This window comes from Astyanax mexicanus, chromosome 1, assembly GCF_023375975.1.
Source record: "Astyanax mexicanus isolate ESR-SI-001 chromosome 1, AstMex3_surface, whole genome shotgun sequence".
NCBI classification, from domain to species: domain Eukaryota; kingdom Metazoa; phylum Chordata; class Actinopteri; order Characiformes; family Acestrorhamphidae; genus Astyanax; species Astyanax mexicanus.
In genome coordinates this window covers 26,570,744-26,594,751 of record NC_064408.1, presented here as the reverse complement: position 1 = coordinate 26,594,751, position 24,008 = coordinate 26,570,744, and the positions used below count along the sequence as shown (strand labels likewise).

The following is a 24,008-nucleotide window of genomic DNA, read 5'->3' as shown; positions in this document are numbered from 1 at the left end:
TCAGCCCGGAGACGCGCAGCGCCGAGCGGCGATTGGTGTTCTTCTGCCCGGCGCTCCAAATCAACTGACCGCGGCTGCGTAGCAACCACTCCATCCTATTCCATCTTTACTCCATCCTACTGCTGCTTTACCTCATCCTATTCCAGCTTTACTTATTCTTACTCCATCCTACTCAAGCTTTACTTATTCTTACTCCATCCTACTCAAGCTTTACTTATTCTTACTCCATCCTACTCAAGCTTTACTTTATCTTGCTCCATCCTACTGCAGCATTACTCCAGCTTCACACCATCCTACTGCAGCTTTCATCCAGCTTTGCACCATCCTAGTGCAACTTCTTTACTCCATCCTACTGCAGCTTTACTTCATCCTACTCCAGCTTTACATTGCTTTACTTTACACCATTCTACTCCAGCTTTGCTTCAGTTTTACTTCATTTAGCTCCATCCTACTCCAGCTTTACTCCATCCTACTGCAGCTTTACTCCAGTTTCACTCCATCCTATTGCAGGTTTACTTCATCCTACTCAAGCTTTACATTACTTTACACCATTCTACTCCAGATTAACTTCATTGTGCTCCATCCTATTGCAGCTTCACTTCATCCTACAGCAGCTTTACTCCATTCTACTGCAGCTTTACTCCAGCTTCACTCCATCCTATTGCAGCTTCACTCCATCCTACTGCAGCTTTACTCCATTCTACTGCAGCTTTACTCCAGCTTCACACCATCCTATTGCAGCTTCACTCCATCCTACTGCAGCTTTACTCCATTCTACTGCAGCTTTACTCCAGCTTCACACCATCCTATTGCAGCTTCACTCCATCCTATTGCAGCTTCACTCCATCCTACTGCAGCTTTACTCCAGCTTTACTTTATCCAACTGCAGCTTTACACCATGTTTGTTGGCATCCCTTCTAATGAAATCATTAAGCAAACAATAGATACTAGGATTTAAAAAATAGTTCTGCAGAAGTTGAAGTATCAAACTCAAGCTTTTCACTCAAGTAAAAGTGTAAAAGTACTGGTTTCAAAACGACTTAAAATATAAGTATATGTAAAGAAAAGGTCATAATGACTATAATGTTAATGGATATAAATTTGGGATGCACTAGGCTCCCTGTTTAAGCAGCATATATGCTCATCGAAAATGAAGTAATTTTTGTATGATGTAAATATATTATAGAAACTTAGTTGGGAGGTTTCTCTCGAGTTCTCTTGAGTCTCTACCACAAATCATCTTCATACTAGGCAACATACGTCTGCTATGTTCTTGCTGGAGTGTGATGTGACAGGTGCAGGTGCGAAGGACTTATGGGAGTCTTCATTTTTTCAAAAGAGATCATTGAAAGCCCAATTTTCATGTCCAGGATGAGTGTTCACTGATCATAACATACCAATACAGCCTTTGTAGGATCTGCTGCTAATACCTTTTAATCTTATGGCTCATCAATGTAAGTGATTCCAATCACAACTGTATAGTATATTGGCCAAAACATTCCAGTCAATATAAATCCTGCTACATTCGCTGGTGTTACTCTACTAGGCCTGCACTCCCCCGCAGTTCTGGTTAAGATCTGAGGTATGACTGTATTTTTTTACAAAGCAGTCAGCTTTGAGTTTTGGTTGAATTTCACATCCCTCTGGCAGAGAACATCTCTGTTCCATCCACACAAGACTCTCCAGATTGAACAGGATCTTTGAGATAGCTCTGCTCACAGTTGAGTGTGTTTCTGATCTGGGAGAACTGTTGCTCTTGGGTTTTCCCTTTACACTGAAAAGATTCTTCAATCACTCGCTTCTGGGAGTTTTCTGTGTCGTCTGAAAATGCACGGTTGGTTCTGGCATGCCTGCCAGGCCTATTCCGTATTCTTTTCAGATTCATTTTATTTCTTTCCACCCTTGTGAGGATCTACCTTACTTGTAATAAAATGTCTTAAACAAAACTTCAACCCCAGACTTTTGATTTAGCAGCATGATTTAGTAACTTTTGGGAACGCCAGCTTTAAGATTACTTGAAATTCAACATCCCCCCCCCCAAAAAAAGAAAGAAATTCAACATCCAATATTCATTAATGTCCATTATTCGTTGCAGAAGTGCATTGCATGATCATATTTTATCATAGATAGATCATAGATTTCACAGTATATATTAGCAACCTGTCTAGTCAGCTTGTCCAGTTAGATGTGGTGTCCCTCAAGGGTACATTTTAGGCCGAAATGTATTTTCTATTTTCATATTTTTTCCAAGCCATATTGCTCAGAATCATCAAATATTTATATAATTTTCATTCTTGTGTAGACAGCGAACAAATGCATCTGACATGGGGATGGCTTAGCACAAAAGAGGTTCATTTTGGTTTGATGTACACCTACTTTATGAATACTTATTACCTATTTTCTTATTTTAATGCTGATATTTTTATTGTTTTATGTTGTGTATTTTGTCTGCAGGGTGAATCTTGAGAAAAGCTTTCCAAATGCTGTGAAAATTCACAGATTATTAGGATACCAGAAGTTTTTTTTTTAATTATTTAATGTACATCTAATCAAACTTGTTAAACTGTTAAATGTCACTCCACCATAAAGTGTGCCCCAATATCCTTCTACACGATAACTGTGAACGTAACAGCCTATGTAAATGTCAGCAATGACAGCTGTACAGATCATTTTGGTGCATGGGCAAACTACAACTTTGTATAGATGAGCATTTTAGCTAGATTACCATTTTATTCTTTCATTATTTAAATTGTGCTTGCAAATAAAGGCAATTTATGAGCCTAATATATTATGTAAAATTAGAGGTTCTGCAGGTAAGCTCATGGGATCCCGAAACCGAACGCATCACAGATCCATTTAAAAGCCAAGGAAATAGCCTGCTGCGTGATCAAAATGTGTGTGGGCCATCTGTCACCCATTCATTTGCTAATTTGTGCTAAATTAAATCACATCAGCCTCCATTATTCAGGTCACTCTGTCCTTTTTCTTCGGGTCTTTTTTGGACAGCAGTACACACCAACTCAAACATTTGTTTTGATTGCCCTTCCACACTGATCTGAGGTCAGGTTGCTGTTTCATTATGTACATTTATGTACATGTAAATGCCTCCAGACCTAATCTTTTGCAAAATGATAACATGTTGTAATAAAAAAACCTTAAATAGATGTAATTCATGATACTGGACTGGTGTCGTGATTCCTTATTCTCATGATGTTTTGAATTGTGATGTTCCAGTGTTGCATATTCTATTAATCAGACTGTTGATGTAGAGTGTTGAACGAAGCTGCGAATTGATATGATTATAAATAGGATGTCCATACTATACACATTTACACATTCACATACACATTTCTGCTGTGCAATATCAGTGTTTTTTGATGCAATAGAACTGATGTACTGGACTGATTGAGGTAATTAAGAGAAAACTAATAATGTTTATACCAATACAATTTATGACTGTGTTTCTGGTGTTTATTTAAGCTCAGAAGCATTATGCTTGTCCACACACAGCATCCCAAGTTGCTAAAAATAATTTCAGGGAGGTACCCTCAGACTTGGACTTGAACCCATCCTGCGTCCCAAAAAATATATTTGTCATATTTGTCTCAACTCAACATGTCTTTTGTAATCATTTAGTGTCCCGTGGGCAATGGTGAAATCACTATCACAACCTGAACAGTGGGCAAGACTTTCATTGATTTTTACTTGTACCAGACATGGATATACTTTAGAGTAGTTAGAGGTGAAATAAGTTTTATATTTCCCCTCTATTATGGGCTGTGTGTGGAAGTGAGGAAATAGTCCAGTAGGTGACAGAATAACTATGAGTAAGTGCAGGTAAGGAACGAGTCGAATGGGAAGTGCAGGGGGCAGAATGCTGTATAATATGGGAAAGTCTGATAGATGCAGTGTAAAGTAAAGTGCAGGGTACAGAGTTTGTATGGGCGTCAGTGGGGTTGGTTGGGCAGAACACTGTTCTACTGGCTGTTCCACAGCCTGGTCGCCTGGGGGAAGAAGCTGTCTCGGAACCGGCTGGTTCTGGTCTTCAAGCTTCTGAGCCTCCTTCCACTCAGCAGCTGTGAGAACAGGAAACGGCTTGGATGGGACGGGTCCTTCATGATCCTTCTGGATTTCCTCAGCCAGCGGTTGGTGTATAAATCCAAAAGGTTAGGGAGCTGAACCTTGGATTAGGGAGCTGATGTACTGCGCTGTAAGCACTACACTCTGCAGGGATTTCCTCTCCAGAGCAGTACAGTTCCTGTACCAGGTGGTGATGCTGCCAGTCAGAATGCTTTCCACAGTGCAGGTGTAGAAAGTCCTGAGGATGCTGAGGTTCAGACCAAACCTCCTCAGCCGTCTGATGAAGTAGAGGTCTTGTTGTGCCTTCTTCACCTCCCGTGTGGTGTGTTCTGACCACGTCAGATCCTCGCTGATGTGAACACCTAGAAGCTTAAAGCTGCCGACCCTCTCCACCGCAGTCCCATTGATATAGATCGACGAGTGTGCTCTCTCCTGCTTCCTGAAGTCCACAATCAGCTCCTTGGTCTTGCTAACGTTTAAAGAGAGGTTATTCTCCTGGCACCAGTTTTCCAGGATGTTAACCTCTTCTCTGTAGGCCGATTCATCGTTATTGGAGATCAGGCCAACAATTGTTTAGTCGTCAGCAAATTTGATGATGACACTGAAGCTGTGTCTGGCTGTGCAGTCGTGGGTATACAGGGAGTAAAGGAGCGGGCTGAGCACACAGCCCTGAGGGGCTCCGATGTTGAGGGTCAGTGAGGAGGATGTGATGTTACCCATCCTAACCAACTGCTGTCGGTCCGACAGGAAGTTCAGGATCCAGCTGCACAGTGTGCTGTTCAGAACCAGACCCTAGAGCTTGACGTTGAGTCTCGAGGGAACGATGGTGTTAAATGCTGAACTGTAGTCCACAAACAGCATTCTCACATACGTGTCCAGGTGGGAGAGGGCAGTGTGCAGGGTCAGGGCGATTGCATCATCAGTGGATCTGTTCCGCCTGTATGCAAACTGCAGTGGGTCCAGGGTGGCAGGCAGTAAGGAACAGATGATGTCCCTAACCATCCTCTCAAAGCATTTGCTTATGATGGAGGTTAGGGCAACAGGTCGCCAGTCATTCAGACTGGTGGTGTGGGCAGTCTTTGGAACTGGCACAATAGCCAGTTTGAAGCAAGCTGGCACAACAGAGAGAGAGAGTAAAGTGTTATAAATGTCTGTGTAAACTCCTGCCAATTCTCTATAGGATGAATTAAATGTGGAGTCAACAGTAAACATGTAAATGACTTCTAAGACACAGAAACCCACAGGTATGGCACACCAAACCAACATTTGTTGGAGAACATCAGGTGGGTAAGTTCTGGGCTCAAAAGAGCTTCTACTGAAAGCTAGCCAGCCCAGTGCCCGAACCACATATGGTGCACTGAGTCACATTACAAAGGTCAGAGCAAGGCCCCCAGTGTCCCATATAATACAAACTATACAACAACCAGCTTATAGGTTTTAAGAGCCGAGGTAATTCCTGAGGTTGTGCTGACGCACAGCGACAGACAGAGCCAGGTGGTTGATCCTTGGAGGACAAGCGCACGAATGACCGACACAACGTACTTAAACTGCCTCAGCTGTGAAGGCCTGGCTGGACAGAAGACTGCTGACCTACTAAAGGACTAAAGGTGACCTTGCTCGCTGACATGGAATTACTATTCACCTGCTGAACCTCAATCAGGCTGCTTGGTCCTTTCTTTATAACATCCATCCATTACAGGATGTCTGAAATCCTATTTGGAAATGGGAACAATAGTCTTGTAAAAATGATTTTATGGATGGTTGCAACATGCAAATGCACCCGTCTAATCTAATACGTTTTTTTAAAGCTGTGAAAGTAAAGTTTGATGCTAATGCTGGTGTTTTCATGCATCGAAGTACATGTAATCCAATATAAGTGAGGTTGCAAAAATAATTAAATCTAGAACAATGTTACCAGGAACAATAAAGAATACAAATTTGTAGAGGTTCCTAATGGCGTCCTGCAATAATCCATCCTATGCAGCTTATATATTAATACAGTTCCTCATTTTTTATATATAAATGTATTTTTTAATTCTTATTATTTTCTCCCCAATTTACAAGGCAAACTACCCAACCCACTCATTAGGACTCCCCCCATCACTAGTGATGCCCCATCACCAGGAGGGTAAAGACTAGCACATGCCTCCTCCAATACATGTGAAGTCGGCCACTGCCTCTTTTCTAACTGTTGCTGATGTAGCATTGCTCATTTTGAATTTTGCAGGGGTGGTCGTTGTTTGCACGTCCTTGTGCAGCTTCTTGCGCACTTTTTAAGGTATTAAGGAGGTGTGGAGCTACTTTGAGCCTGAATAACGGTGGAAAAAGCAATTTATTGGGGCCCTGTGTTATTATTATGCCCTGTGTCATCCAGCTTGAAGGGTGTTTGGACAAACTACATTTTACACTGGAGTTCTCCTTTAAAGCAGCACTTCAAATAAGCCATTTTGCCACAATTTTGTTCAGACTTTTGTTTTGCAAAAATACTGCTGTGTTCAGGCACAAAATAAATGTTTTGCACATCATTACTAATTGCAACCTCATTGTGTTTTATCGAAATATATAAAACTAAAGTCCACATATGTGGACATCATTTTTCTCAGAACTTACATCATAAAGATAATGCTTTGTTTTTACTCTTTAATCAGATGCCTCTGGAATATAATCAAAAGGAAGATGGATGATCACAAGCCATCAAACCAAGCTGAACTGCTTAAATTTGTGCACCAGGAGTGTCATAAAGTTATCCAAAAGCAGCGTGTAAGCCTGGTGGAGGAGAACATGCCAAGATGCATGAAAACTGTGATTACAACCAGGGTTATTCCACCAAATATTAATTTCTCTCTTAAAACTTTATAAATATGAACTTGTTTTCTTTGCATTATTTGAGGTCTGAAAGCTCATTTATGTTATTTCAGTCATATCTCATTTTGTGCAAATAAATGCTCTAAATGACACTATTTTTATTTGGAATGTGGGAGAAATTTTGTCTGTAGTTTATAGAATAAAACAACAATGTTCATTCTACTCAAACATAAACCTATAAATAGCAAAATCAGAGAAACTGATTCAGTCTCTTAATTTTTTCCAGAGTTGTATTTGTGTACTTTTATGAATTTTCTGCATTTCTGGGCAACACTACATCTCATTCAAAATTGTCCAGAATAAAACAATACATCCATTGTTTTATTCACAAAAAATAAATGTGTTTATTATAAATTGCTACAGTACTATATACCTTTTTTTAAAGTGATGAAAACAAGACTTTCCATGATATGGGCCTCGTTTAAATCATACTCATACAAGAGTCGCACTTGCACACTGCACCTTGACGATAAGCTCTTGGGGCCCTGGCCTGTCACAACATTCATATCAGCACTGGAGCGAATGCACTGGAAAAGTGTGCCAGAAAACATCTGGAACATATCTAGCCCCCAATCACAACAGTTGGTGTCACCCACTCCTCTCCCAGGATTTATACCTGGAGAAGCTGAATAGACAATGACATAATTCTATAGTGAAAAAAACACACCAAAGATGATATACAGAGATGCATTAAATTAAACATTTGACCTCATTCATGACACAAAACCTCCGCTGGCGCGTGCACTTATTTGGAGAGTGTGTCTCTGCAGAAGACAGTTGTAAATTAAGCCTGCAGTAATAACACGCTGCAAGCAGGGCTGGAAAAAATTCTCATCTATGTTTCAAAGGGGCTTCTGCGTCACCAGCTACAGCGTCAATGCCAGGATTTAAAAAGGATCAGAGTTCTCTGTAGTGTCACGGGGCTTAACGTGTCGTCACTGTGTACAGCTTAATAATCCCACAAGCCAAACACACACACACACACACACACACACACACACTCACTCACACACACTCACACTCACACTCACAGAAAGGTCTGTGCATGTTTACATTCTCCCACCATTACTTCTGTGCAAGTTTTCATGCAGGAAAAAAATAATAGCACCCCAGTGATTATGTGACAGTTTGGAATCATTAGGCCATTCAATGAGAACCTGAGGGAGAAGCTCTGAGTTATTGAGTGACGTAGGTACAGGCTCAGGTTTCTCCAGTGTCTCGTGTTACACACAGGATTTGAGGTTTCATTGAACTTTTACATAGTGCTAAATCCATAAACACAATAAAACTTGATATAGGCTCAGGAGTGTACAGCTAGCATAAGCTAGGTGCTTTAATAACATATTTATTACATATTTTCCTTTTATATTATTAATTACTCTAAAAAATCCCCAAAAAAATCACAAAAAATGGAGACACCACTGTTTGGAACCAGAATATTAATCACTGTGAATTGATGCATCTCTAAAAAGTCTTAAATGAAAGTCAGTTAAATCTGTGCTAATCATTGCAAGGACACCAGGCATTTACTGTATCTCCACTCAAACAAGACCAGCCTTCCATCTTTTTAAATGGGGGAGACTAAAATACTGGAAAATGTTTTAGGAACATATTTTAAAACACTAATAAATATGATTAAATCCTCATGAATAGTTTGTATTGTTTGATTCCATAACAAAGAAAATCTTTTTTTTGGCTAGGTATAACAACTTCGCTTCTCTCCTTAATGTGGGAAAGCTTCCCCACCAGCACACTGACTTCATTTAGTTAAATGACTGGACTTTAATCCTGAACATAAGATACTCCCAGGTTTTCTTTCAAAATTAGCTAACTCATATTAGCATAGTTAGCAAAAAACACAAAACTGTATTGTATTAAACCGCATTTTAAATTTTGTGAATTGGTAAACCTTTACCAAGACACAATTTGATATTTTGTCCATTGTCTCACCTGTTTTTGTTTCAAGGTAAGCAATAGTGTCACTAGACTCCAAGCTAGCTAGCATTAAATAACTAACCTCATATTAACTGACTCTCCATTGTCCATTGTTTCCTTTTCATTGCAAGAATCAAGTACATTTTCCATGTCTGTGACCTTTAATTTATGAAATACAAGACATTACCTTATCCTAACCTGTGACACCACTGTATCACACCGAACCTAGTGATGAATACCAGAATTGGTATACCACCAGCTAGAAAAATTTAACAATATTTTAATCCACTCCTCATGCTTTCTTTCAAAGTTAACTTTATAATCGCTATACCCATAACTAGCTCGTTGGGAATAAATAACCTCATCCTCAATGCGCCTTGGTTTCCCTTTATTGTTAGAATCAAGTAAAAAAAAACCTGCTGCCATTGATTATGATTTTAAACATTTATTTCCTCTGTTTGTTTTAACTGTAGGAAATAAGTGCATAAACACTGTACTCTTGGAAAATATGGTGTACTTGATCCTTGAAATTCTACAGACTGTTTTGAGTATGATGTACAATTTTTTTTCTATGTTAGCCATCGCAAATTAATTTGTGATTATTTACATTTTCATTTTTTTATGCATCTTGTACAGTGCTCCTCCACCAGTCTTACACACTGTTTTCCGATAAATTTATGCCACTCCTGGTGCAAAAATTCAAGCAGTTCAGCTTAATTTGATGGCTTGTGATCATCCATCTTCCTCTTGATTTTATTCCAGAGGTTTTCAATTTGGTAAAATCAAAGAAACTCATCATTTTAAAGTGGTGACTGAAAAAAAGGCTGACCTCAAATCAGTGTCAAAACCAGACATTTTTCCTCAAATTCAGAATGAACATCCCAAAGACATGCCTGGGGAAAAAGGTATGGCCATTCTGTAATTGCCAAGTGTCAATTTAGAGATAATAATGTAAAACCTGTACTGAATACATACTGCACATGCATTTTCTGATCATTCAGCCCAGTAATGATCTCGGCCAACACTCATCAAGACACTCTTTATTCCATTCCATCAAACAGTTAACACTGAGATGTTTTTTTTTTTTGTTTTGAGAACACAAGACATGAATGCACATTAACCAGTAACATGCCCTGGTCCACCACCCATCTCGCAACCTGATGTTGCATTTTCACAGAAAGAGAAACAGTCACTTCTCCTACCCAAGAAGCTGCAACAGGGCAGGACCTGGACCATACACACACACACACACAAGACGAGCAATCGCAAATGCATGTGTACTCCACACACTGCAAGACCGTAAGACAATAGGTTAACAGTGACCTGGAGCTAGGTAGAGTTCATTGTCCAAACCCAGATCAAGAGAGCATGAAGACGTATTCACGGGACATTGACGAAGAAGGGACTTGTGGTCCTTAAAGGGGTTGCTCAACAGATCATCTTCTGTTATAAAGGTAGAAAGAGGCTGGAGCGCGACCTACATCAGTAGTAATGCACTATTTGTGAAACACTTGAATGAGGGACAGAAAATAGAAATGGAATGCAAAGAGAAATGGGGAGAGAATAGCCAGTAATGGGCAAATGACCTTAGCGTCCATGCTGCAATCGACAAGTGGCTTGGGTGGGAACCGGAAACAGTCATACTCAGTCATAATACAGTCATAATACAGTCAGATACTACATGATTTCCATTTTACTCCTGCATTTTCATTCTCACACAGGGTTCAATGGGAGGTTCTTGTTGGAGGCTTAGTGCAGAAAAAATCTGGAAACAGGAAAAACAAAGAAAGGATGCAATTCTGGGTAAAGAAAAGAAAACAAGACGAAGCATCAGGGCTGCGTTCTTCTCCTTCCGTGTTTCACCCGCCTGGGCTTGAGGATGACGTATCGGCTGTAGGTAGTGTGGTGCTCGGACAGGAATGGAACGAAGAATGCCCTGAAGAACCTGGACGATCTATTGAGAAAGGGGAAAAAAAAGAAAATCACCATAACCTAAAAAAAATTCCCAATCCTATCCCTAGAGTACCCCTGTCCTGGACGCATCTACATGTTTACCATGCTTTAAGACAGAGACTTTACCTTAGAAAGGACATCCAGTTTTCAAGTCAATTAGACAATTAGCAGGATCAGGGATGTTAAGGCCACACTGCACTGACCCAACAATACACAACAAACATATTGCTGTTGTCGTCAGCGGAAAAAAACTTAAAAAACCAATGTAAAAAAAAAAAAAAAAAAAAAAAAATTTGATAATTTCTACTGTCTTGTTTTTAAAGAAATTGTAACATTATAATATAGCCACAAACAGCAATAAGCCAGGTCCACAAACAAATGTGATAAAATCAGGTACAACCAGGCACCACAGTAAAAATTTTGTTGAGCAAATTGCATGCATTAGACAGTTTTGCAGTTACACTCAATTTAAAATGTCAAAATTTTGTTGGTGACACTTGGGAGAACATGGGATTTCTAATGTTACAAACCGGTGCACTGCCATGAGAGGACCACAAAAATTACACAACGATCCACAACAATTTAGTTAATAAATTAAATTAAAAACATCTTAGCACCAATGTAATTAGGTAATCTGTTATTGAACATGAAATTAATGAAAATTTATGTTTATTCTAAAATGACAAAAGCGAGGTATTTTTGGTTTGTAACAGCAATACAAATTTAGTCATCACCATCCTGCGCCATTATTATTTATATGGTCTGAACCAAAGTAGCAGGTGTAAAAGAGGCCATGAACCACAGTCTGGACCAAAGCCCAGCATTTGTTCCAAAAGACCAAAAGAGGTGGTTTCAATTTTGGATCAAATGAACCATGGTCCGGTTTGTCTGCAGTGTGAAAACCCTTTTCTAGATGATTTGGACTTTTGGACCTATTACTGGAAGTTGAGGAAGTCTTCAAACAAACCAAAGAAAAGATTTAATGCCAAAATCCAATTCCCTTTAGGGAGCAGGTGCGTCATCGCAGCAGTATGGACACAAACGCTTAGACTGGAAACTCATTTATTTACTGTAACAGCAGATAAACCTTCATTTATAAACAGAAATAAAATAAATCACACATGTCCACAAAGGGGTGTTGAATTCTGACAGAGAGCTAAAATTAGTCACAACATCCAAACTAACATTCTGCAAATCAATTAATATGAAGTATAAAGAGACAAAGCCCACGTAGCTGATGACGGCAGATGTAGTAAAGTTCTTTAGTCCATTCAATAAACTGAAGGTGAAACCAAAAATATCTGTACTAAATACTGTATATACAATGTAACAAATACACAAACCTTGGTTCAGACTCTGTACAGGAGACAACATAAAAAATGTTCTGCATATTTTATATTCCATATTCACATGTACCTTAATGCTAACTGTCATTTATTCAATCTTTTTTTAATCTATATTTTTTTTGTCTGAATGGGACACAGAGGCCTAAAAAAATTTAGACCCACAGTTTTGCTACATGTGGAGCAGCAGTTACTATATTAGGAAATTGGTAGAACACTGTTATATATATGTATATATCATTTCCAGCTCCAGTTAGAGCAAGGACATCTCCAAATGTGCAAAAAAGCATCACTCGAGAACCTCAGAAGGTACTCATTACAACGGGATAAAAACATGCAAAAATCTCCATGTAATCAGGATTCACGGAGGCCAGATGCAACTGATCCCGTTTCAATGGGCTGCACGAACAAGGGCACGCACAGTGTGCTAATTTCAGTAGCTGTTAATTGAGACTATTTGCTTTGGAGCTGTAATACAGTCTCTAATGCTGCCTGCCTCTGCAGGGGGGCTTTTGATTCTCCATTACTGCAATCATCACCGCCGTAATGGACTCGGTTACAGAGATAATTACTACCATTTCATAAGCTAGGTGAAAGACGCTTTTAAAGGACAGCTCCTTGAGCAGTGTTAGACACCCAGTGAGAAAGACCACATGTGGGAGCTTCAGCTTCTTCTAAGCGATGATGTCATGGGATTTTAATGCTGGTGAAGGGTGCCCTCTATTGGACATAGTTGTTTAATACAGGTGTCACTATAACATTAGCATTAACGGATTATTGGAGGGGGGCTCTTCAGCAGGATTTCAAACTAATCCTAATCTAATATACCTGTCTGTGACATTCATAGAGATCATGCAGTATTTTAATAAGGTGAAGTGGACACAAAGCCTGTAGATATTGTTCAATATTAAGAAGAACATGAATCTTTGTATCGAACTGCACAACCATGCATTTAAAGTATGTTCAATATTTATATGCTTAAAGATAAGTTATCAAAATATGATATGATATAATGTAATATGATTGCTTATCTTATCATATTATATGCTTATAAACATAGAAAAAAGTATTGCTCATTCACTTTTTATTGTAAAATCATTTTTTTAGATTTTAGATTGGGTTTTGAAATTTTAATTTAATAACAAAAGAATTAAAGAGATCAGACTCATCCCAAAAGTACTAAATCGATCAATCATTGGAGGGTTCAGGTTCCAAGACAATAAATAAGCCTATAAGCATATAAGTCATATACTAGATTTTCCTTTCAATAGAATAGTATCCTTTAAAATACTGTGTATTCCAAATCTAGGCTTAGTTGCTATCTGGAAAACTGATCCATAGAGTAAAAGAGAGCATTATATTTATATTGAAAATACTTACTTTGAAGCGTCCAGGAAAGGTTTTTCTGCAATGATGCTCCACTCGTCTTTGTTAGCTGCGTACCGCGGCTCTCGTGGAGCCTCTATTTCTGTGTCTAGGTCCACCAGATAGTGGCAATGCTTCAGATCCACCTGGGGATGAAATAAACAGGTTTACACACCCAGTGATGTACAGAAAACAAATGCAGGGAATTAAGATCAACATTTGCTAAACCAAGCAAGAGTGTGTCACTCACATATCGTGATGGCTCCTCCAAATTCTGGTCATTCATGTCTGTGGGCAAGAGCTGTGTGGCGTCAGGTCCAGAAGCGTAAGGCTTGGGCAGCTGCCCCCGGAACTCAGACTGGATGAACTGCAGCTGCCAGCTGTGAAAACAATTGAACATACACACACACACACACACAAGAACCACCAAGTGAGAACAGAAAGAATAAAGACACCAACTGATACAGCAGCTCTGCCCCAATCCTGGAACACTCATTATCATCTTCTGATATTTTACGAAATAATATAATATAATACGCAGCTGCAACATAGCACATATTTCACATTATTGATAGCAAAACCAGTCCATTTTAGGTGACCTAACTTCGGCTACTAAATATTTCAAAATGTTGCAGTAAAATAATGTTATTTTAATTAAAATAAATAAATAAATAATCAAAATTAAATAAATTAAAATAACTTTGTTTTAATATATGCATGAAATGACACTGTATACACCACCACTATCTGTCTGTCATTGTTGCTGCTCTGTGACTGACACAACCACCTTTGTTAGATTGTATTTGTTTATTTGTGTAATTATTTGTACCTTAAGAAAATGTATAGGTGCAGTAGGGAGTGGGAGGGTTTTTGTTCTGTTTTGTATTTTTTCTTTCTCACTTTTTCAATGTAACAATTCTTAAAAAAAATAAATAAATAAAAAGACATTTCATAAAAAAATATATATACATGAATGCATATACGGTATGCATGAAATGACCATTTCACAATGTCTTGAATATGCATTAAAGGAGAACTCTGGTGTTAAATTGACTTTTGATGTAGCAAAACATGATGAAGAGTACTTTGCAAAATCCAGTAATTTTTGTGCTTTATGCCCAGCACCATTGTTTACAGTGTTTAAGCCTGGAGATTAGGCTACGCTACAAGTTGTAAACAGTGGTTTTAATAAGCTTCTTGTGCACTTTTAAAGTTATTAAAGCCTCGTTTTAAATGTCAGACTCTCTGGAGTCTACCAATGGGGTGTGGAGCAACTTTGAGCCTGGATAACGATGTAAAAAGCGATTTATGTGCAAAATATGCCCCGAAGCAGCCTTTTTAAAGAGTGCTGGGCAAAAAGCACAAAAGTACTGGATCTCGGAAAGCTGCGGGAAAGTGGAGCTGGGCTATTCAACAAAGGTTAGTACTCTTTATCATGTTTTACTACACCTAAGTCAATTTTACACCGGAGTTCTCATTTAAATATTTGTGAATCACCTTCTACTTCAGATCAAAACATTTCTATAACAAACAAAGAGAAAGATACAATGCACAATAATTGGAATGCCCGTGACCACACTCACTGGTTGGGTAGCAGGAAGCTGCTGGGGAAGCGATACCACTCCTTTCCCACACACACACTGACCGGCCTGCCCTCAGGCACTGTGTGGATGGACGGGTCTTTGGCAATACGGTGAAACTCAGGGTACAAGTCCAGAGGAGCATGATAACCTGAGAGAATTACACATATTACAAACATTAGACCTCAAAAACTACAACAAATCCAACATATGAAAAAATGAGTGCATAAAAATATGGATCAAACAAGAAATGGAAATATTTTAGGAAACTGATCATATGCTCACTTCATTTGGAATTCAGAGTTCAGTTTCAGTTTTCAGTTTCAGAGTTTAAATTTGTCCTTTACAAACAGACAAACTTTTCCATTTCAGATGGGGTCATACAGTATTAGAGTAATAGCATTTAAATTTTCATTTCTAAAGGTATGGTTCTACCTACAGACCAAAATCTAGACTAAACCTTTTCACTGACTACCAACAAGTGGTTCAAAATGTCTTTCTTTATTGTGGTTCGACCTATACAATAAAGAATAGTGTAAAAAACATACAAGACAACAGAGAAAATTAAAATGGGAAACGAATAAAATAAAAAAAAACTGCAGGTCTATTTGTTAACCCTAATAAAACGTATTATGCCAGACACACTATACATTATTCTGTAAATAAGAGTAAGGTACTAATGCATGGGCCCATATACAGGCCTTAGCACAGTCTATGGTGTTTAAAGAAACATGCTGCAAGGTTGTATAGAGTACAACAGAAAGGTGTTAATGAATGTGCCAGTGCTTATACAGTGTGCATGGTTTTGAGGTCACCTCTGAAAAGAGCTACTGAGCGTGAGAGAGAGAGCACGGTGAAGAGAAGCACGGAGCCCAGAGCCAGCCAGTTGGAGGAGATGGTGTAGTGCTCTAGACGATAGCGCTGGAACATGAAGTGATAGCACTTCTGCTAGGACAGACACAGGACAGACAGAGTGCATCAGTAAAACAACACAACTAAAGCATTTAGCTAAAAAGAGAACATTCAAACAGAGCCGTTTAAAGGCAAAGACAGCTGTTCGTGTAACAAAATAGTAACAAAATATTAGTATGTAGGCTTTTTGAAGTTTTTTTTCCTTCTTCTGTAAAATTTAGTTTCTTCCAATATTAAATCTGTAGCATACCTGTGAAAATTTGATTATATTTGGCAACAAAAGCATAACATTAATAAGGTCAGAATGCTGGATTATCACCACCTTACCTCATCACCAACTCAGCTGACATTAGACACAGTGCCAATAGTTTCCTGTTTATCTGCTCCAGAGAGTTCTATTCTATTTGCACAGATGTGGTATTTACACATCTGTGTCAGCAATAGGTGCAACATACTGTAGCTCACTTGTTCAAGATGGGTCATGTACATTATGTAAAGCAATTATGTCTTAAGCCCTATCCGGTTAGGATTAGTTTCTCAGGAGGTTCTGGGGTAATTTTTTTTTTATGGGAAGACCTCTGTGATTTTATTCACGTCTGGAACGACCATGTATGTTGTTTTTCTTAGATGCCCTCTGAGAAAATTACAGGCTGAATAAGCTACTGTTTTTCGCTGAACTCTATGGTCGTCTGGAAATTTTGTTTCACACATCTATGAGTTTTGTCATCTCGTGTTTAATAAAATACACTTTAGGCTCGCATTTCCACTGAGATCCATGTAAACACAGCAGCAAGTGGAAATAGAGAAGATACTGAGCGCAATGTCACATGACAGAGAAAACAAAAACAAACAAAAAAAAATCTGTTCCTCCTGTTTTTTTATTGCAGTCCAGATGCAAGAGTTTTATCACTGAGTAGAAGTGTGACATTTTTTCACAGACGTCCCCCTGAGAAACTAATCCTGTCCGGATATGGCTATACTTTTCTGTGTTCATGAGGAATCAGTGAATATTGTGGTTGGTCATATGCCAGAAGAACACGGATCCTGCTTGAGTTTGCCCCTTTTTACTGCAGTAAAGTCAGTTCTTAACAAGCTTATGAAGAACATCTGAATGCATCACAACCATGTGTTGCACTGTGCTGTGTTACCTGTAGAGAGGAGAGTGCCACAGCCCCACACAGACAAATGAGGGGGTAGATGGGAAACAAGAAGCGCTCTTCCTTGTGAGGACGAGTGAAGAAAACCAGCATCCACAGGTACATGGGGGACAGAGTTAACCAGTAAGGACGGCCAAGGTTCTGCACTGCACAGAGGAAATGATGGAGTATTAAGAATATAAAAATTGCGGGTAAGTTTTTGTTACTGTTTTTTTTTTTTTGTAAAAGAAAATTGTATTGTAATTGATGTAAATTTTAAATATAAATGTGATATATTCTGTTGTTGCAGCAAATAGGCACTCCAAACTCCATAAGACTTCCCCCAAAATTGACTTACTAAAGTTACTGCTTCATTGCTTCATTACTGCATGTGGTGGCACTAATCAATAGGGTAAAACTGCAATGAAGAGTATGGGTGGAATGTGAAACTGACACCAAAACATCCTTAATTTTGGTATTTGCTCATTTAGGAGTATTTTATCTTCTTCACTGTCAAAGATACAGTGAATTAACATGGATAAATGTCTTGCATTATATAGAGAATTGCAGAATTACAGTATATATACAGTGATATCATTGTTATTGTGGACAATGTTTCATGATAATTTCCTATAGTGTGATGCCCTGTGATTCCCACCCCTAAAGTTTAGTGCTGAGCAGACAAAGTGTAAAATATATTAAAGGCAAAAACAAATGCAAAAAACTGGAGGACCCACCCCAGTTCTAATCCAAGAGTTTTTAGCTGCCTTAAACATTCAATGACTTTTGTGTCACAAAAGCTAGTAATTCTCACTCACCATTAAACCTCTGAAGCAGAGCTTCCATAAGAGCTGTGAGAGGAAGCGAAAACAACGCCAACACAAACACAATATTAAAGTTGAGGAAACCGTTCACAAAATAGTAGTGCCAAGGCTCAGTGCCTGCAAGAAACAGAAGAAAAAGCATGTTTCAGAGAAGAAGTAGCACTGTCATAATATACTAACATATGAGACATATGAGACAATAGCCATAAAACAATTTTCTATTATCTTAGTTATTGTTTAAATTAACAATATAATATGGGTGGGACAGACTGAATATTTACCATAGAGGTCTGGTCCATGTGGAGTAAAGACGTTATACAATATTATATTAAGAGGTGCAACCACCAGCTTCCCATAATAATAACTGTCCACGACAACTACAGGAACCTACGAGAAAGAATCAAAACAAAAACACGTACTTCAAGATAACAAGGCAGTAAACGTTAGATTAAGAATAGAAAAAAACTATAATTATCAATATTATCAGTTGATATATTTAAATATGGTAAAAATGAATAACTATTAAAGTCATTTATACAGTAAGTAACCTCACAACATAAAAAAACTCTAAAATGTAACCTTAAATTAGGCAGGAACTCTTAAACATGACCTTACAAAGGTATTTTCACAGCACAATATTTTCAAAATAGAATCAAATTATTATCAAAAAATCACATTATTTAATTCACATCACGTAAAATAATCCCTAAAGTAAGATAATGCTTTAATGGTCAGTTACACCATTAGCAAAAAAATTAGCTCCTCCCATTGTTGCGCTCTCAATGTTCAGTGTTGAACATGTTACGGATCAATCCTTACCAGAAAGAGCGCCAGGGCCACCAGTGTCCACGTGATAAAGCTTTTCCATTTCTTCTTCAAAAGGAGGAGGTCAAAAGCAATGGGTATTCTGTAACAAACAAAATAAAGCTGCTGCAATCCCATAATAGACTGAAACTGTACAAAACTCTTTCAATCTATAGCTCAAAATATCCTATAATGATCTGTGAATCATCACTGCATTATTAGCCTTTGCAGAATTGGCAGCTCCAGACAATTGTTTCTGTCAATGTTTGAATGAGGCAATAAATTAATCAAATAAAGTCACTGTCCAATAGAAAAACAAGTATTTTCAGTATTCTACATAATTTGAACACACAAACTGTCCCTTACAGTGTGTCAAAATTTCTTGATGAATAGACCTACAGAACTTCTCCAAAATTACCTGAACTGACTTCCACTAAACGTTTGGGTTTTATCTCATTCCTCTAAAGTTGTTTTGGAGATACTTTGGAGATGTTTTTTACTGGACAGAGATGATATACAGTAGTGATATACTATATGGATACTTACTCATCTTTGGATGAGCAACAATTGTCTTTTTTGAATTACTACTATACTAACTATAATAAGTTTTTGAATATTTATCTTACACTAAGTTTACATTGTGTTAAGTGATAAAAAATATATATTTCTGATTGCCCATAAGTTATTACTTTCATTCAATAATATATAATATTCTAAATAATGATCATTTTTTATAAAATGATCATTATTTAGGATATTATATATTATTATATAAAAAAGCAAGTCCTTAACGCCTTAATTTCAGTGTATCACTAATGAAAACCATGCTACATATTATTCATTGAACAGCCCTGCCCTTTGCTGTATTCTTCTGACTGGTACTTACCCCAGCAGAGCACTGAAGGGCCAGCCCACAATGGCCCCTGCTGCCACACCCAGTACAGCCAGACTGGGCCGTCCTTGAAACCAGCCGGTCATAGCAACTACTGTGCTGTACATGCAAAAGGTGCTGGGCAGGAAAGCTGTGAAACACACACACAAACACACGTTCACATTCAGATTGTTAGACAGTAAAAGGATCTTGAACATAAACAGCTTTCATATTCTGCACAGTAGATGGCACCATAACACTGTAAACTACTTCAACACCATTCAGAAGCTACAGGTTTTCTGTACTTTCAGTTAATGCAGTTATCAGTACAACAATATCACAAATCGTACATATCGTACAAGTCCTACAAACAGAATGTGTTTATTTACACACCTGCAGAAGAGCAGAACATCCCTGCACTCAGGACCAGGAAGGCAAGCATGAGGCGTCCGACATGCAGCCCAAACTTCTTGCATACTGCTCTGCAATCCACACACAATCATCACAGCATTTACAGCATCTTCATTTTCCAATACATACATACTTAGAAACCATCACAAGTGCTGTGCATAGACAAAATAAACACACATTTATAGCTTAATACTGCTTACCTTGACGTAAATTAGGGATATATTAAATAACAATACCTGTAATATACTCTGTTTATAGTGCTATATAGAAATACTGTTATTTAAAATATTTATTAAAATAAATTATATACTAACTATTCTATCTAAACAAATTAAGTTACAATTTTCACCATCAAATAATTACTTAAAAACAGGAGTGTTCATTTTATACATTAAATAGGATTGTACATTTATGACTTTTATTCTGTAGCACATTTGATACATAAAAAATGTATAGCTCAAGGCTGATCTTTAAGCAAACTAGTACATATAATACGCTAAATTATTTAACCTCCTTTACTACGTGATTACAAACTTAGAAATCTGTATGTTTTTGGATATACAGATATTCACAAATATATAATACTCTGCAAGTGAATGAAGTCATTTCTAACTTGTGGCTTACTGAAACAAGCAAAAGTGCAGATTTGAGACAAGAGTTTTTGTATCTATATTAATATCTATCCAAAAACAATCAATATCAGAGTTAGTTGTCCTCACTTGTAAAAGTAGAGCTCACAGACGCAGCATGTGAATGCTAACACACAGCGGAGAAAGTAAAACACAAGGACCTGAAAGAGAACACATGGGAATCTCAACAAGATATGTCAAGTAGAGATCAGAACTTGTGCACGATGTCACACACTTTTAATTTGGTTTATCTACAAGTTTAGTCAGGCATAACACCAAATTCCTTTAAACATTATTCAGTCAACTCAAAAAGTGTGTTCTGATTAAAAGGATCAATGTTGGAAAGAATAATGGAAAAATGAAGAAAATACAGATTGACTGTTATTACAGGTCACAGAGGTAGGCATGTGGGTGGTTTGGTTAGGTAGGTAGATCTGAGAACAAACTGTATGTAAACTGTAATGTGTGATTGCTATATAATGTACACTTGGCTGTTTTTCAAGTTTGACTTAACTTAATAACATCCATTGTGTTAAAATTCTATGATCAATAGACCATTTAAATTGCTCCGAAATTATTTGAAATCGGTCTCTTTATATTTAAGTGCACTGAAAGTTTGGAATTTTTGGAGTATTTTGAGTGACGTTTTGAGTGACAATTGAAAGTTAATAAGATTCAGTTAAGTTGCACCAGGCAACAGAATATTTTTATGTTTATGATATTTACCTTGTTGGTCTGCAGTATTCTGGCATGAAAGCAAGCAGGAAGGGCATGAAGCCACAGGTAAGCATAAGAGCGAATGGCGTAGGCTGGTGAATACTCCCATGTCTGCATCCCTTTTCCATAAAGCAAATAATGTGTCTGCAAAAGAAGAAAAGATGATGTTCGTTAGTATTAGAGACATTCACATACTGTAACTAAAAGTTATATATATATATATATATATATATATATATATATATATATATATATATATATATATATATATATGTAAAAAGTAATGTAACTGTTGTAATGTAATAAACTTTAATGTCCAGCAGCCCATGCTTATTTCTGGTTTAAGCCACACCCACAGACATTTTAAAAGAAGATAAAAACTAGAGCTATTTTGTAATTGAATCCTAATGCACATATTCAAACTAAGACAGACAATTCTGATTCCAGCAAAAAGATCCATCTGTAGCCACTCTCCCACTCACCGGCTCCCAGTAATTGAAGGTTTCATCGCAGTCGGATATGTTACTGAGCAAGGCGGCGCAGAAGCGGGCTGACACCAGGCACTTGAAGGCTGTGGAGCCTTCCGGAGCCCACACCTGCCCTCCTTTACCGGAGTACCTGAAATGGTAGAGGGGTTGGGGATAGGAGGTAAAGTGCTTTTCTAGGTAATAACTAAGAAGCAGCCAGGGGAGGACAGTGCAGGAGGTTTTATTAGGCTTTTAGATAGATAACATATATATTCATTACTAACTAAAACAGACATGTTTAGAGCTGTAAAAAAACAGCTCTAAACATGTCTGTAGAAGCAAACTTACATGAAATCGACACATAATCCAGGGCATGGTTACCATTCCACAGTTGAAATACATACAGCGGTATGATGGGTGTTGGACCAATAAAATAATGGAGCAAACACACACATACCATGATCTGAAAAAGGACTAGATTGAGAATGGCCTAATTTTACAGCAAAGACACAGTGAAGAAAGAGACAGAGAGGAGAGGAGAGAAGAGAGAATTAGAGGGACAGTAAGAATTAGTGGGAGAAGGGGAGAGGGAGAAAAGAGAAAAAAGGAGATAAAGAGAGAGGGAGAAAGACAGATAAGAGAACAATGGAAAAACAGATAAATAAAGGGAAGAGACAGAGAGAGGGAGAACAGACAGGAAAAATACAAGGATGAGATGTTTAAAAAAAAACAGAGAAGTTATAGGTAGAAAAAGGTAAAGTGAGAGAGGGAGAAGAAGAGAGAGAAATTGATGGAGAAACAAGAGATACTTAGAGGGAGAAGGTGAGAGAGAATTGTGGAGAAACGGGATATTAGAGGGAGAAGGTGAGGGAGAAGGTGAGGGAGAAGGTGAGAGAGGATGATGGAGAAACAGGGGATATTAGAGGAGAAGAGAGAGAGGGAGAGAGATAATTATAGAGGGAGAAGGAGAAAGATAGTGATGGAGAAACAGGACAGAATTAAAAGGACAAGGTAGGGAGAGATTATGAAAGAGAGAGGATAATGGGGCAGAAGGAGAGAGAATGATGGGAGAAAGAAGAAAAAAATAGAGGCAAGAAATAGAGATAAGCGGAGAAACAGACAGAGGACTGATAAAGGGAGAATGAGAGACAGAGTATGATGAGAAACAAGGGAGATAATTAGAGTGAAAAGGAGAAAGAGAGGGATGGAGAAACAGGACATAATTAAAAGGACAAGATAGGGAGATAGATTATTAAAGAGAAAGGATAATAGGGAAGGAGAGGGAATGATGGAGAAAGAGAAGAGATAATTAGAGAGAAGAAATAGAGATAAGTGGAGAAACAGACAGAGGCAAGACAGGAGTAAAATGAGACAGAGAATGATGGAGAAAGCGAGGAGATAATTTTAGAGGGAGAAGAAACCGAGAGGAGAAAATGATGAAGAAGGAAGGAGAGACACATAAGTGAGGGAGGGAAACAAACAGAGTTAGAAGGAGAGGGGGAAAGAAAAGAGATAGAGAGAGGGAGAATGAATGAGTTAATGAATGAATGAAGCGGCCACGTTTCTCCTCGTCAGTGAACTCGTCTGAACACTAGAAGAGGTGTGTAGTGTGGTAGACCGGTGGTGTCCGCTGTGTGATTGTTGGTCACTCAGTGACTGTATTAGAGCGGTGTGTGTGTGTATCAGGCGGATTGTGAGGCTTCAGTCACTGGTCACGGCTTACAGTAGCACTGAGCTGTCACTCACATAAACACCACCACAGCTCAGCAGCGGCGCCTCTCTCACAGATACTCACTCGCTCCGAGCATCGCCTGACTTTCCGTCGTCAGCTGTCTTCTCGTCTTTGGCCGCTCTGGTGTCGCTGCTGGTCGAACTGTTCACGTTGTTGGGGTCTTGTTTGCTCCCCCGTCTGTTGCGCTGACGGACCCCCTTGGTCGCCATGTTTACTGCTGGCCCGTCATGGCGCCGGTTGGGCAGCGTCGCCTCGCTTTACCGCGGTCAGCCATGTTTGTTTGGGGCAGCGGGGGAATAATTTAATGTGACACGTACCTTTAATATCCGCCGGTTTATATAAGCGAATGTGCTGGTTTAACTATCTGTAAAAAACCGCCACTAT

At 38.4% G+C, this 24,008-nt stretch overlaps 1 protein-coding gene across 1 annotated transcript; it reads right to left on the bottom strand.

The window, feature by feature from the left end:
* Positions 1–9,905: 9,905 nt before the first annotated feature.
* On the bottom strand, positions 9,906–24,006 carry alg9 (ALG9 alpha-1,2-mannosyltransferase). Its single transcript, XM_049475480.1, has 15 exons — positions 23,688–24,006; positions 21,908–22,043; positions 21,435–21,569; positions 20,799–20,869; positions 20,062–20,150; positions 19,684–19,819; positions 18,813–18,900; positions 18,275–18,380; positions 17,988–18,110; positions 17,182–17,336; positions 15,937–16,066; positions 15,125–15,272; positions 13,792–13,921; positions 13,557–13,687; positions 9,906–10,834 (listed from the first exon to the last, which is right to left on the bottom strand). Exons 1-15 carry the CDS (start codon positions 23,831–23,833, stop codon positions 10,711–10,713), a joined length of 1,848 nt encoding a protein of 615 aa, XP_049331437.1. The 5' UTR covers positions 23,834–24,006; the 3' UTR covers positions 9,906–10,710.
* Positions 24,007–24,008: the final 2 nt, after the last annotated feature.